The sequence below is a fragment of the Electrophorus electricus genome, chromosome 17, assembly GCF_041902795.1.
Source record: "Electrophorus electricus isolate QZ-2024a chromosome 17, ASM4190279v1, whole genome shotgun sequence".
NCBI classification, from domain to species: Eukaryota; Metazoa; Chordata; class Actinopteri; order Gymnotiformes; family Gymnotidae; genus Electrophorus; species Electrophorus electricus.
The window spans coordinates 16,164,543-16,179,773 of NC_137513.1; the positions used below are offsets into that span (position 1 = coordinate 16,164,543).

General features: G+C 41.5%; 1 protein-coding gene across 8 annotated transcripts in view; it reads left to right on the forward strand.

Moving 5' to 3' along the window:
* kif1ab (kinesin family member 1Ab) overlaps positions 1-15,119 on the forward strand; it is a 28,959-nt gene extending 13,840 nt beyond the window's left edge. For 2 of the 8 annotated variants that reach the window (XM_081699674.1, XM_081699675.1), the window contains 25 exons: positions 433-570; positions 1,247-1,534; positions 3,582-3,700; positions 3,862-3,947; positions 4,117-4,252; positions 4,713-4,887; positions 5,090-5,180; positions 5,294-5,412; positions 5,564-5,619; positions 5,830-5,938; positions 6,040-6,106; positions 6,259-6,343; positions 6,489-6,594; positions 6,933-6,956; positions 7,143-7,257; positions 8,166-8,299; positions 8,461-8,522; positions 8,746-8,891; positions 9,110-9,298; positions 9,626-9,697; positions 10,376-10,494; positions 10,706-10,819; positions 11,372-11,564; positions 12,062-12,180; positions 12,473-15,119. In XM_081699674.1, the coding sequence (XP_081555800.1) occupies positions 433-570; positions 1,247-1,534; positions 3,582-3,700; positions 3,862-3,947; positions 4,117-4,252; positions 4,713-4,887; positions 5,090-5,180; positions 5,294-5,412; positions 5,564-5,619; positions 5,830-5,938; positions 6,040-6,106; positions 6,259-6,343; positions 6,489-6,594; positions 6,933-6,956; positions 7,143-7,257; positions 8,166-8,299; positions 8,461-8,522; positions 8,746-8,891; positions 9,110-9,298; positions 9,626-9,697; positions 10,376-10,494; positions 10,706-10,819; positions 11,372-11,564; positions 12,062-12,180; positions 12,473-12,515 (2,905 nt within the window). In that variant the 3' untranslated portion in view covers positions 12,516-15,119. The remainder of the gene's footprint in view (positions 1-432; positions 571-1,246; positions 1,535-3,581; positions 3,701-3,861; positions 3,948-4,116; positions 4,253-4,712; positions 4,888-5,089; positions 5,181-5,293; positions 5,413-5,563; positions 5,620-5,829; positions 5,939-6,039; positions 6,107-6,258; positions 6,344-6,488; positions 6,595-6,932; positions 6,957-7,142; positions 7,258-8,165; positions 8,300-8,460; positions 8,523-8,745; positions 8,892-9,109; positions 9,299-9,625; positions 9,698-10,375; positions 10,495-10,705; positions 10,820-11,371; positions 11,565-12,061; positions 12,181-12,472) is intronic. The other 6 variants (XM_027026638.3, XM_081699676.1, XM_027026600.3 and 3 more) reach the window with 3 other exon arrangements.
* The last annotated feature ends 112 nt before the right edge of the window (positions 15,120-15,231 follow it).

Sequence of the window (15,231 nt, forward strand, 5' to 3'; positions counted from 1 at the left end):
GGTCATCCTACCCAGTTATTTTCCAACTCTGACCCATTTCAGACAGCGATCTACCTTTCTGTAATTTTGTTCCAGCCCTAACCTGCCATCAGAAGTCTTTGATTAGCCACATTGGGTGTGAGAAATTTGGGTTGCAAATGAAACCTGCAGGAAGGTAGATCTACAGGAGGTGGGTTGGTAGCTACTGCCCCATTTGTTAAAAGCTGGATGGGCCAGTTTACTTTCCAATTTAAGTTTTATGCTACAGAGGCACAATAAAGGCGCAACAAGGCCAAAAATACTAACATGGCTAACCCTGAATGAAAGCTAATGGAGATCATTTACAATGATTGTATTTGCTGAATTTGGATAAGTAACGTTCATTCATTATTAGCAGAGTTAGCCATGGAGTCAGTGCTGGTTTTAAATGCACTCTGGCCACATGCCCTGCAGACAGAGGCTGGATCTGATGAGGGAGATGTACGACCGTGCGGCAGAGGTACCCAGCAGTGCCGTGGAGGAATGCGACCATGCACTAACCGGCGGTGACCCCTTCTATGACCGCTTCCCCTGGTTCCGCCTCGTTGGCCGGTCAGTACCCAACCTGTTCAATGTATGCGTGTTTGTGTATGTCTGGGTTTTGTGTGTGTGTGTGTGTGTGTGTGTGTGTGTGTGGCATGCACGTCACTGCTTTGAAATGCAGCAGCTGAGCTTCTGCCTTACCTTCCACTCTGTAGTACAGTACAATGTTTGTATGGTTTAGATTGTGCTTAGCAACAGTGATCGGAGTTTGAATGAAGCATTGAGCTACATATAGCCTTTACTTTCAAAATTGATCCAAGTCATCAATTATATGATTACAACATATTATCGCCAGCCTATAATTAAACCTTAGTGGTTTAAAGCTTTTGTGTGATCATCACTTCATACACAAAATTATTATCTCAGCACAAAACGGTAGATCTGGGTTTGTGACTGGATGCAACAAATGGCTCAATGTATGCGTGCAAGTATCAGAGGGAAAGTGTGCGTGTGTGTCTATATAAGAGTGAACGTGTTTATATGTGCGCGTTTGTGTAAGACAGGGTGTGTGCGAATAAGTTATGATTATTGTGTATGTGATTGAGTAGCCTGTGTGTGTATGTGTGATTGTGTGTGAGAGCATGAGTGCTTGTGTGACTGCGTGTATGAGTATGCATATATGTGTGTTTGTGTGGGTGCCTGTAGAGTTGTACTAACCCAGTTCCCATGTCTCCGGCTGCACCAGCACCCCCATTCTCAACACATGCATGAGCGAGCGCATGAGTGATCCCACCCCCTCCCCCACTCACTCCGACCCTGACTCTGACATAACCGAGCTCGCAGACGAGCGGCATTATGGGAAGTTGGAGGTGGAGGAGGAGGATGAGTTGGAGGACCTGGACGATGAGATCTTTATGGAGGACGCGGGCTCAGAACTGAGCAGAGTGCGGGAGGAGGGGCGCCAGTGCCTGAGCGCCAACGAAGGCCAGGACCCCTTTTACGACCGCTGGCCTCTGTTCTGTTTAGTAGGAAGGTTGGTGAGGCTTCAGGAGCTTGCTGTCAGAGGAAACTAGCTCTTTCACATTGGGACTCACACTGTATCTACACTGTGCGTCTATTCAGTGAGCAGCTCTTGTAAGACATTACTGCTGAAGTAGACACTCGTGGTGGTGTAATCAGATAATGTAGCTTGACTAGAATTATTTTAGTTTTCCACATCTGGTCTTGTGATGCAACTGTTAGTCTAAAAGTATTTTTAATTGTTAAATGTTTAGGCCAACCTTGACTTGCAAGCCAAGACACATTAATTGGTAGGATATATACCTATTTATGCTTCAACTTAAGGCTTGTTCAGCATCCCACTGATATTAGTTTTGATGGTGTAATATACAAGTGTTTTAACATATGCAACATGCTTTTTGCCATGTACTACCAGGCTTGGTCTAAATACAGTTTTCATATTTGTATTTTTCTGAAGATGGATATCATTTAGAAAGGGGTAATGGTGGATATTATGGTTGTTGTACAATATATGCTGTAATTGAATAAGATCAAGAAAGAGAGAGAGAAAGACAGAGAGAAAATGAAAGAGAGAAAATGAAAGAGATGCTAACTGAAACAGACCTCTGGTGACTCCCTTGGCCGCAAGATTGTTGTGCTGGCTTTTGTGGTGCATGGGGCATATCTTTAGCCCAAAAGCTCAATGTCCTGTGTGCAGTTTCATTTTTACATGCTTTAGCTACTTGGATTGAGCTCAAGGAGGACCTTCTTCAAGTTACTGAATAACAATTTAACAAGTTATTTATCTTTGTCCTCAACCTGGCAGCTTCTTTGTTTGTGGGAGAAAAATAATTTGGAAAAAAACCCCAAAAAAACAAAAAGGGTTTTGCCAAAGTATGTTACCAAAATTTAACATTTTACAACTGTATTATGTACTTTTTGAAGCAACCACTATGTTTTCAGGAGACTTTGTGGGTTTTGGTATGGTTGTGCATAACTGACTGGTGATTGTGAACCTCTAGATGAAAGAGCTGGTTTCGACTGCAGCAGTCTCGGCGAGGCATGCCAGAGCTAAAAAATTATCCTGAATTTTATTTTTTTGGGGATTGGCTTCCATGCTCTCACTCCCTTGCACACATGCAACATCCAAAGACTGTGATGTGTATTGACCTTAATTTTACTTTTGAGTTTATGGAGTTAAATTCATGTATGTTAATGTCATTCTGATAATTTTTTTTTTCTTTTTGCTTTCCAGTTTGCATTTGGTCCAATGAAACCCAATTTGGGATTTGTTTTATCACTATATATTTTTTGTTTATCTGAGCATGCTGTATTTTGCGCCTCACCAATCTTGTCGTAAGCTCCTCCCCTCTGGCACCCCTCCTGCCGTTCTTGGACTCTTCCTGCCACACCCACTCCTTGATTGGGATTCAGTGCTGGCAGGAAAACCCCACTCAAATTAAATGAGAATTTAAACTCAATCTGATGATAAATCATTTGAAACAGAGCAAAATGAGGTTTGTAGCTTATAGGTTGTATATTTTGAATTTAGCACTCTTAAAAAATATTAACCCATTTCAAAATGTTGAATTGAACTAAATGAAATTTTGCCATAGATGCTGAAATGTTTCTAAAATAACCCCTGTGTTCCAAAAAGAATGCTGTTTGTGAGAGGAGTGTTGGTTGTGGTGTAGTCCGCATGCATTTCGAAACCCTTCACCGATTCCACACAAAGAAACAAAAGCATACTAACTCTTCTCACTGGGTCTTTTCTTTGTGAATGGGGGGTGGGGGGACTCACTGGGTCTTGAGAGATGAGCAGCAGAAATATCGGGCACCTTTTTTGGCTTTTGCTGGAGCAGTTTCTCGTTTGGTTGCTTTTTTGTGTCTCAGTATTGTGTTGTCCAGTGGCGGTGTGGCTGCATTAACTCTTACAGTTGACCCTTTATTTCCTTGCCCTGTGTTCCTTTTTCACTTATAAACTCATCTCCTTCTTTGTGTTTCCACCACCCTTTGACCCTTATCTTCCATCTTGCAACCCTGGACTCCCCTCTCTCTCTGCTCCACTGCTCCCCCTGCAGGGCCTTTGTGTACCTGAGTAACCTGCTCTACCCTGTGCCACTGGTGCACCGGGTTGCCATAGTGAGTGAGAAGGGTGAAGTGAAGGGATTCCTCCGTGTGGCGGTGCAGGCCATTTCAGGTATGACCACCTACAGAGTGTCTCATCAGACAATTGTTGTATGCTTCCTTTTCTCTCTTTAAAAATAATTCAGTAATGAATGCAACATGTATTTCCAATGTGAGAAGGCTTAATTAGACATTTTTATTGGGTCTCAGTAATTCGGGATTTTCTCTTTGCAGCTGATGAAGAAGCTCCGGACTATGGTTCAGGTGTAAGACAGTCAGGAACTGCCAAGATCTCTTTCGAAGACCAGCAGTTTGAGAAGGTCTGCTTCCTTTTCATAGAGCTTCTGAGAGTTCATAACAACTTTTAAAACTACATAACCACTCTAAAAACCATCATATTAGCTTGGAATAGTACTGAATGAATCTAGTGAGATTAGACATTGTTAAAATGCGACCTTGAATGTATATTCAATCTTGTTCTGTGCTCAGTTTCAGACAGAGACATGTTCTGGTGGAATGTCCCATTCCAACACCTCTCAGGAAGAGTTACGTATTGTAGAGGGAGAGGGGCAAAACTCCGATGTGGGTCTGTCTGCCGACGAGGTCAACAACAACACCTGCGCAAGTAATTGCCAAAATAAATTACACTCTTTTAATATCAGGGAAAAAAGAAGTCATGAGTAAGTAATAGTGAATAGTTGTACTTTGGTCAAAATTCAGCCCCAAATGAATAATATTCAATTTTTCTACTTGTTATTGAGTTGTAGGTGTAACTTTAATTAGGGCTGTCAAATCCTTTAAAAAATTAATTAAACAAACAAAAAGCAGGTTTAAATTGCGGCACAGAACCACGTCTGTGTTGTAGGTGAACTTTAATTAGGGCTGTCAAAGCCTTAAAAAAATTAATTAAACAAAGAAAAAGCAGGTTTAAATTGCAGCACAGAAACATGTCTGACAAAAATAAGCTTAGGTACAGTGTTGAAGAACTAAAACAGGAGAGAAAAGTCTAGACAACTTTCTGCAGTCTTCTATAGATTTTGGTTTTGCGGGTCTGATGTTCCGTCTGTTGTGTTGCTCCTCTACAGCCACACCTGATGTTCTTGATAGCCCTGTGAAAGAGGGTGGTGAGTGCTCAGGTGACCTGGCGCAGGACAAAACACTCCAGCACCTGAGGATCGGCAGCACCTTCACCTTCAGGGTCACTGTGCTCCAGGCCTCCAGTATCTCGGCCGAGTACGCTGACATCTTCTGCCAGTTCAAGTGAGTGCGTGCTCTACCGGCAGGTCTCCGTAATAGTTGCAAAAGTTGCTACGGATCAGCTTATGAGGTCTAGGAAATGTTGAAATGATTTTAAAGACCTCATTATAATTTTGATGAAGAGTCTTTATGTACTTCAAAAGTTTTAGATTTAAGGACGATCCTGTGTTGGTGGTTACTGTTTAAGTGGTTCCTGTGATTTCAGCTTCATCCACAGACATGATGAAGCTTTCTCAACAGAGCCCCTGAAGAACACAGGGAGAGGGCCTCCCCTTGGTTTCTACCACGTCCAGAATGTGAGTGTCAACCCTGCAGTACTTGTTTCTGTACATGACTCAGTTGCTTACTTGGGCATGGTTGCTGTAATTTAGCCCAAATGAAAATTTTTGTTCTTTTGATATCCTTCCAGATCACCGTTGAGGTCACAAAGTGTTTCGTGGAGTACATCAAAAGTCAGCCTATTGTGTTTGAGGTGTTTGGGCACTACCAAAAACAGCCCTTTCCTCCTCTATGCAAAGATCTAATCAGGTCAGAACTAATTCTTAATAACATTTTGGTGTTATCGTTTCCTTCCAATGTCATATTCCTGATTAAACATAGAGTTTTACATGTTTATTTACAAATCACAAATTAAATAATTGTTTACATTTAATAAGTCTATATCTGTGTGCATTAATAGTCCTCTGCGCCCATCCAGAAGGCAGTTTCCTCGGGTTATGCCTTTATCCAAGCCAGGTGAGCAATTCACACTATCATCTATCTCTATCTCTGCTGGATTAATAAGAATTATTCTGTTTTCTATATTCATTACATATTCCTTACATGGTTATCATTATATCAATCACAAACAATGATTATGGTGTTTGTTTATGAAGTACTTTAAGCACATTAAGCAAGTGATCAGGTTTCTTCTTATCATCAGTAATGATGCCCTCTGTCTAACAGTGCCGGCCACCAAACTAAGTCCAATGACTCGCTCCTCAGCTGGACCGTGTCACTGCAAATATGACCTAATGGCCTTCTTCGAGATATGTGAGCTTGAGGCTAATGGAGAGTGAGTATGTTGTTACCCCACCATGCATGAAACAGCCAGGCCTTGGCCTTGTTCTGCCTGACATAATGGTTTCTTTTTTGTGCGATTATTGCATTGTCCAGCTACATCCCAGCAGTGGTGGACCACAGAGGAGGAATGCCCTGTCATGGGACATTCCTGCTGCACCAAGTAAGCCAGCCTGTCTGTCTGTGCAAAAACATTTAATTAACAGTCTGGAGATTTTTAGTGAAGGCATTCTTAACTGATCTGGGTCTGTTTCACTATATATAGCACATGTGGGTTTTGATGGCATTTTTTGTCTTGTCAAAACATTTTTGTAGGGAATCCAGAGAAGAATCACAGTGACAATAGCACATGAAACCGGCAGTGACATTGAATGGAAGGAAGTGAAAGAGCTGGTTATTGGTGAGTAATCAGAAGAGGTTCTCATCACTTCTTGTACATGGTAGTTTTTTTTATAGCATAGACCAGAAGGGGAGGCGTGGTGTGCAGAGTGAGTGCATGGCCACAGGGTTTGGAATGATTCAGCATGTCTCCCTTTCTCCTTCAGGGCGTATCCGTAACACACCCGAGGCAGATGAGACCATCATCGACCCCAACATCTTGTCCCTCAATGTCCTGTCTATGGGCTACATAAGGCCCTGTTATGATGACAGGTACAACCCCAGTTAACCTTAGGAGCTCAAAATAATAATAACCTTAGGAGCTCAAAATATACACAGATACAATAGAGTCATAGAAAAATATCTCCTCTATCCCTAAAGTTATTTCTGTATGCTTGCTTGTCTTTTTCTGCAGTGTTGCTCACCAGCTGATATTTCATGTTTGCTCTTTTTCTTATGTAATATATTTATTTTTTACAAAAAGCTTTAATTGACCTTTTCAATTTATGCTCTTAAGAGCTTTTCCCTCTCCAACCACCAAACACCATGATCTGTCTCAATTCTAACTTCCAGTTCTCTAACCCAATCATCTTTTTGCTGTTTGTTCTCAGTGTATCGTTGGGAATTGACCATAGGTATTTTGTTTTTATTTGAATTTCTTTTTCTCTGACATGCTGCAATGACATGCCTGTAATTTCTTAAATCTATAATTTTAGATGAGGAAACACAAAAAACCAGGATCAGTAAGACTGCATTAAGATATATATCATATATTTTTTACATTTCTGATATACTGCTTTTCCCTATGGGTTGACTGACAGGACGTTTTACCGCTTTGAGGCAGCATGGGATAGCTCTATGCACAACTCTCTGCTACTAAACCGGGTCACCCCTTATGGAGAGAAAATCTACATCACCCTCTCAGCTTACCTGGAGGTGAGCACACTCCTTCAGTGCATTCCTATGTTAATGCACCAAAGTGGGTGAGAGAAGGAATCTTACCACTAGGTGATTATTACCTTAAGAGAGATAATGAATCTAGGAATGTATATGTAGCTGTCAGTGAAGGTCAGTGGAGCCAGTGAGGTCACTGAAGTCCTAAGATCACTAGTTCCATTAGTCCCCTCCCCACCACATGTATTTCTAGTTTTGAAACTGAATCTGGAAACAACTATCTGATAATGGTTTGGCAGACTGGAGCTAAAATGGTGTAGAAGCTTGTGTCTCAAGACTACCCAAACAGCAGGGATACAAATGTTTTTTTAACTGGTATCATAGAGTTGGTAGCTAAGGACCTAACTAGAATTTTGTCATGCATTTGTCTGCTATAGGCTATTTACATGCAAACATAAGAACCATATCATTTTTTTCCTCATGACACTGCCTATTTATTGGAATATGAAACTATAGATTCATTTTGTGTATGCTTCTACAAAGTAAATTTAAATAATCTGATATCTTTAGCCAGTGTTGTTTATGGAAAAGTGCTTATGAAGCTTATGAAGAATGGGATAATGGAAAATAAATAAAGTGTAAACAAAAATAGGTAGGCCAACATTATTTTGTGTTCCATGTTGAAATGTTAAAAAAGTTAACTAAAGGTCTTGACTGAATGCCAGTGCATCTTGGGGCAAAGAAACACTAGTAAAGTATAATAGTACAATAAGAGAACAATTGAAATAGTCCTGTTTACATTGATTAGTTTGCAAATGGCACGTTGCTGATTTTCAGCAATTTTTGACAAGTATTTGCTCACAGCCCGTTTCTAAACTCATAAAAACTTGGCAAATTTGGAGATTTCAAAGATCCCTTTGAAAAAAAAAAAAAACCTTCACCTATTCCAGATGGAGAACTGCTCTCAGCCTACAGTTATTACCAAGGACTTCTGCATGGTGTTCTACTCACGAGATGCAAAACTTCCTGCATCCCGCTCCATCCGCAACCTCTTCAGCACTGGAGCTCTCAGGCCCTCCGAGAGGTAAGAACTGACCTCAAGATCCCAGTCTAAAAATATACTCAGTTTCATACAGATAGAAAATCTGTTGGGGAACAAATGCACCCATGCTGATGAAACATTGTCTGTAGTTTGTTGGCTGTGGACACTGAAAACCCATGTGCATGTATCTGTGTGTTTTTCAGTAACCGTGTAACTGGAGTTTATGAGCTAAGCCTGTGTCACCTGGCAGATGCTGGAAGCCCAGGTAAGACACACATGATCAAGACAGAAATCCATACTAGTCTATCTCTAGATCTGTCTTTAAACACACCCTGGAAACATTACGGTCTCAACTGCAACTCTGATATATGCACATGCACATAGAGTGTTGGAAAACCATTCAACTAGTACAGGAAGGTCACTAGAATTAAAAGTGGAGACTTGTAGGCAAGAGGCTCCAGCTTGTTCTTCTTCTCCTCCTGGTGCAGGCATGCAGAGAAGACGCCGGCGGGTGCTGGACACCTCGGTAGCGTACGTGCGTGGAGAGGAGAACCTGGCAGGCTGGAGGCCTCGCAGTGACAGCCTGATTCTGGATCACCAGTGGGAGCTGGAGAAGCTCAGTCTCCTGCAGGAGGTGTGGCACCCTCCCATGATTGTGTCGCACATTGCTGTGGAAAATATTAGGCAATATAAAATAATAGCGATGTGATGAATGATGCTGATGCATTGTGGATGTCAAGCTGGAGTACAAGTAATTATTTCCACTTTGATGAGTGCCTGCCTATGACGGGTGTTTTTTTTTGCCGTAGCTTTGAGTAATGTGTGTGTCTGTGGTTGTGTCTGTGTGTACAGGTTGAGAAGACAAGACACTACCTACTGCTGAGAGAGAAGCTGGAGGCCTCTCTGCTGCTGGGACAGCAGGAATCTCTGTGCAGTAAAGACTTGATGGAGTCACCCAGGGCCCTCAGCCCATGTTCCCACCCAGCAGCTGGCTTGGGCCTGGACAGCCCCAACGAGAGGCAGAGAGAGCTGGCTGCCAAGGTGACAAGTGGCCCCGCTATCACCTACTGACACTGACACTGACTACTGTACACAGCCAGACTGAGTCAGAAATCCTCAGATAATGGTGCAATGATTCAGCATCCTGTTATATGCATTTCTATTTATAGTTTTCTGTGTGTGGACTAAATCTTTATAAATATCATGATGTCACAATGGACTTAAATGACTGGCACAGGTAATTATGTATGCAAGCAACTTGCACTGTTGTTGTGTGAGGGTAGGGTGGCGTAACTGTGTCTCTTTCTTTTTCTGTTTCTCTCTCTCTTACTCTGTCTGTCTGTCTATCTGTCTCTCTCTCTGCCTCAGTGTCTTCGACTGCTCATGCACACCTTCAACAGGCAGTACAGCCAGGTGAGCAGCAGTGCCAGTGAAAGCAAGGTGAGCCTATACTGCCTCAGATCCCCCTGCCTCATTCCTCCATCCACACAGAGTGGCTCTCTGCCTCCCCTGCCTCTCAACCTCAATCAGGCAGAATCAGTACCCTACACTGCCTCTCTTCTTCATTTACGTAGGGCAGTTAATAGTCTGCTCTGCTGCTCTACCTCATTTAAGACAGAACAGCTCTTTGTCTGCCCAAACTCTACCTCATTTAGCTAGAGCAGTTTTAAACCTGCTCTCCCACTCCACTGCATTTAAATAATGCAGTCTGTTTGCTCTTCAGCTCTGCCTCGTTCAGACAGAGGGGTTTTCCGCATGCTCTACCTTACCATATTCAGAATGGCCTCATCCATTTGTTCATTTCAGAATGGAATAATGGACCGCTGCCTCTCTCGTTGACTCATTTAGAGTAGAGCCTCTGTAAGCCTTTTCCTCCACTCATCTGACACCAGATGCAAGTCCTTTTGCCTGCCTGCCTGCATTTCCTAGGCTACCATTGATTACTGTTGTAGTTTCCCTAAGGGTAAGCTTAAAATTTTGAATATTATACTATTAGGTCAGAGGGGATGGTTTAAGGTGTTCTTTTGTGCTGTGTGTGTGTGTGTGTGTGTGTGTGTGTGTGTGTGTGTGTGTGTGTGTGTGTGTGTGTCTATGTGCAAATGTATGTGTGCATGTTAGCTGTCAGAGATGTCTGCATCACTGTTGAGAGACAATTCCTCCTCTGCACTGAGCACACTCACTCCGTCCACTACTTGCCCATCACTGGTGGATAGTCACTATAGCAACCCTGATCTCAGGTCAGTTTGTTTTGTCAAACATACTATTTACTGTGCGAAACAATTGTAATAATTATTAAGACGGTTAAATTAATATAAGAACACTAATTGTTAGTAAAGAATAAAAATATGTGCAATGTTCCCATGTTCAATATAGTCTGTGTGTGTGTGTCTGTGTGTCTGTGTGTCTGTGTGTGTGTGTGTGTGTGGGGGGGTGCACACATGTCTGCAGGAGTATGGAGGCTCACTCTGGTGCCTCCAGCCCTGATCTAGACCCGTTTAGTCCTGAGGAGAGGAAGGTTCGCTCCTGCACCTTTGTCCCAAACATCCAGGAGATCCGTGTCAGGTACTGCCCCCAAAACTAGTGTTTCCTCTTGGCTTAGTTCCTATGCCAAATCAGTTTTTGTTTATTTGAATTTAAAGAAAGATTGACATCGCTGAGCACAGAAGGTCTAAAATGAAAACAATTCCAGTTTACTAAAATATACTGTTTATTTAAAAAATAATTGTGAATTTGCATTGTTTTATTTGAGTTCACTGTGACTGTGAGTGTTCTAATGGATTCGTGTTAATTGTATGTACTTAATTGAACTAATTAGGGTGACACATAGTTAAAACTAGTGAATTAAACTATTTTAATAAACCATATTAGTAAAATTACACTTTCTTTTTTGAAGAAGAGCAGTTGGTTTGATATTTTCTGCATTTTTTTGGGACACAAACTGTTATGTCCCCTAAGACAAATAGATGGGTTGTACACAAGCAAAATTTAGAAATTAAAAAAATGTTCATCAATTTATCACAAGCAAAACTTTAAAATTTGATTAGGAAAGAGAAAAGTTTTCAAAATAATATTTGTTGAGCCACAACCAAAAGTGACACATTGCTGTGGCTACAGCCCCATTGTGTCAAAGAAAGGTTACCTGCACTTCCTGGAGCCCCACACCAGTGGCTGGGTGAAGCGTTACGTGGTGGTGCGCCGGCCCTACGTCTACATGTACCGCAGTGAGAGGGACAGTGTGGAGAGGGCAGTCATAAACCTGTCCTCCGCTCAGGTGGAGTACAGCGAGGACCAGCAGACCATGCTGAGGGTGAGGGTCCCTTCTGCTACTGCCATGGTGTTGTGGGGGTGGAGGAGGTTGGAAGCTAGGATGTTGCTTTACATGTTGCCAAGGATTTAATTTATCAGTTGATATTTCTTGTGACCTACATAAAAGACCATGGCTTTGGAAGTGTCATTAGATAGATTCAAGTTGCTAAAACTTGCCACTTCTAGCCTTAATCGACCATTACATCACGCAAGGTGCAATACATCATTAATATCCTGCCGTTCTGTTATGTCATCTGGGCTTGCAACAGAATTATTCTAAAAGAGGGTTGTACGCAATAATTCTACAATTGGCAGTAATACATGAGAAAAGACTGAATAAAGTCTATCTGCTGATGTGGTCCTGTATGCTCATTTGTGTGTGTGTGTGTGTGTGTGTGTGTGTGTGTGTGTGTGTGTGTGTGTGTGTGTGTGTGTGTGTGTGTGTGTGTGTGTGTGTGTGTGTGTGTGTGTGTGTGTGTGTGTGATTTTTCTTTGCAGAGTCCTAACACGTTTGCCGTTTGCACTGAGCACAGGGGCATTCTCCTTCAGGCCAGCAATGATAAAGAGATGCATGACTGGCTATATGCTTTCAACCCACTGCTGGCTGGCACCATCAGGTAGCCCATGATGACACTGCCTCTTCTTACTGGGTTCATGCACTCAAACCTTCTTGACTTCCTCGGCATGATGTGGCAATTGCTATCATATATTGATTCCAACTGAGAATTCAAATAAGCCTTATTTATCTATGATATTTTGAATAACTAATCAGCAAAGCTGGCCTCCTTATGAGACAGTATTTTCTAGTTTATATGCCAGCATATTCCGAACAGCACACTTGGAGCAATATTAATAACTGGCTGTTATTTCCTGTTCAGATCCATTTCACTGATTATCTCTCCTTCCCAGGTCAAAGCTCTCCAGGAAAAAGTCAGTACACATGAGGATGTGACCAAGAATGAAAATCTTTTGTTCCTCCTTGATAACATCCTGAGATGACACCAGTGTAAATAGAGATTGTGCAGAGTGTCCCTTGCCTGCCACCCCCATTACTGCGCCTGCCTCTGCACTCTCCTGGGCTCTCCCTCCCAACTACAGAATGTGTGTGTGCGTATGTGTGTGAGCACATGTGTGTATGCAAGGATGGGTGGGTGGGTTTGCGTGTGTGTGTGTGTGTGTGCGTGTGTGTGTGTGAAACAACCCCTATAGCAAAGTGATAACTCTGCCAGTTCATAAGTACTGTAACTCTCCATAATTCACAACCTCCCTACAAGTACTGCTTAGTAGTGATTATTAGGGGAAAGCAGCATTGTACAAAAGTTCCCCCATTTTGAAATGTAAAGGGTTCAGCTGCTGTGTAAATGTGTCGCAGTGCTCAGTTTGGTATGTGTGCTTCCACAGGTTTAGATGTCGAGCGCTTTTGTAGAGTCCTGTCGCTTTGATCGCACCATACCCAGGGCTAGTCGATCCAATCACTGAGGTGTTTTTTTTTTTTGTATGTTTGGGGTTGAGCAGGACTGGTTACAGGAAAAGGCTGTAGATATTTTGAAAGAGGATCTGTTATTATGATAATCATATCCAAATGGAATATCTGATCCTTTTAACATATTTATTAACAGGAGGGTTATTACTTGAATGAATGTCTGTATTACTTTTTTTTTTTTTTATTGGCATTGTGTTTTTTTATTTGTTAACTAAGACACATACTTTACTATATACATTATTTGTTTATTAAGAAAGATGTTTTAGTCTTGCGCTTTTGAAGGTGAGCTTTGATCATTTATCAAGCCTACTATACTTTGCTTCTTCTTGAAATTAATTAAGTTAGTTTGCACAAACCTTTCGGCTGCTAAGGAAAACTTGACTCTGCTTAATTTGATAGTCTTAGTTTATAACTGGAATGAGAAAAACATTACTATAGTGTGCACATTCATAACAGTTCTTTCACTGACAAACTGATGGTATATTACAACACTTGGATGCAGGGGTATTTATGGGTTATATTACATTCTTCAGATAAAATCAATTCCAGAGAATTTTCAAAAATATATTTATCACATAATTATTACAGTCTTGCATTTACCTATAGAACAGTTCCTCTTTGATGGCAGACATGTTTACTGCTTTAATTGCCCTTACTGACCCTGCATGTAATATCTACCTTACTGAAGGGAGTGACTAATGTGACTTCTTGTTCACTGGGTCTCTATAAGCAGTAACCAGATTTTGGGCAAACCCAGATTCAGTGTTATAGTTTGAAAATGAGAAACCCATCTGTTTCAAGCCCCTAAATTCCTGTGACTTTATTTGAAAGTTTTATTCTTAACTTTAGAATGTTCAACGACAAAGCAGTCATATACTTAAACCAAATTGATAATGTGTTTAATGTGTGATGTGCAGACCTGTATGAGACTCCAAGATTCATGTAATTATATAAAAGGGTATATAAAAGTCATCCCAGACACCTTTGCACTAAGAATGTTGATTCAAGCATTCCCTGCTTGTGTGGTAATGTAGCGGTGGTGAATGAGCAGCCAGTCATTCACCGTAGCAGTTCACTAGTGTTTGTGTGTGTGTGTGTGTGTGTGTGTGTGTGTGTGTGTGTGTGTGTGTGTGTGTGTGTGTGTGGGTGTGTGGGTGTGTGTGTGTGGGTGCATGCATGTTATAAGGGTTATGTGCCTGGGGCCAGCCAACCCACAGAGCACAAATCTAAAAGCAGAGAGACAAGCAGGTTCTAAAGTGACAGAGACATGGATGCTGCTTTTTATATAACCCTCTTAATGTTGCTATCGACCCTCCTTGGTACAAAAACGCTTCAGCTGAATCCGAATTTGTTTTAAAATGGTGCATTTGGTGACATGAGACTGGAGAACTGGCCTCATTCTGGCGATGCCTCTCAGTGCTTTGATCGAGATCCTTTCAGTTCATTCCTTTCTGTCTCTTAGATAATGCTATGTGTGTGACAGCATGCTGTATATATTTATTCAACAGTTGAATCTAATGCATCAATGCTTATTTACCTCCATACAGTATATCAGTAGCATTTGCAAACAAATACTAGTTAGGACAGATTATACTGTATTATTTTGATGATCTGAGAAACCACCGTCTACATAAACACTGTCATGCACGCAAATCCTTGCCTTGTCAGCCTGGTCTTGAAAGAACGGATTCATGAGTGCAGTATGGACAAACTATATTGACAAATGATACTCATATTGTAGATGAACAGGACATTTGGAGGTTGTTGTTAAATAATCTTATCATTCATTCTTTCATTCTTTCATTCAGATATTGCAGTATGAAACAATACTCCAGGGCACTTCATCTAAACTAAGTGCATCTACTGTAATTGCATCTACATTTCTGCTGATCAGCTGTGTATATAAACCAAACTGTGGACGGTCTGGCACACAGGTGTAACCTCTTTATACCATAAATAGATAGGCTGTAGTGGACTCGGTGCTGAAGTTCTTTGAGTGTTGGACTTGTGTCTTCTAATGTCTGTGGACATTTAACACTTTGTTGGGCGTGAAATAAATGTGCAACACTGTCACCCTGTTTCTGCCTTTGTCCTTTTATCAAAATGGTGGGCAAATTTCACATGCAGCATATGTCTCTTTCTCTTTACAGTTAATTAAATCCATTGAAATGCATATGATGTTGAG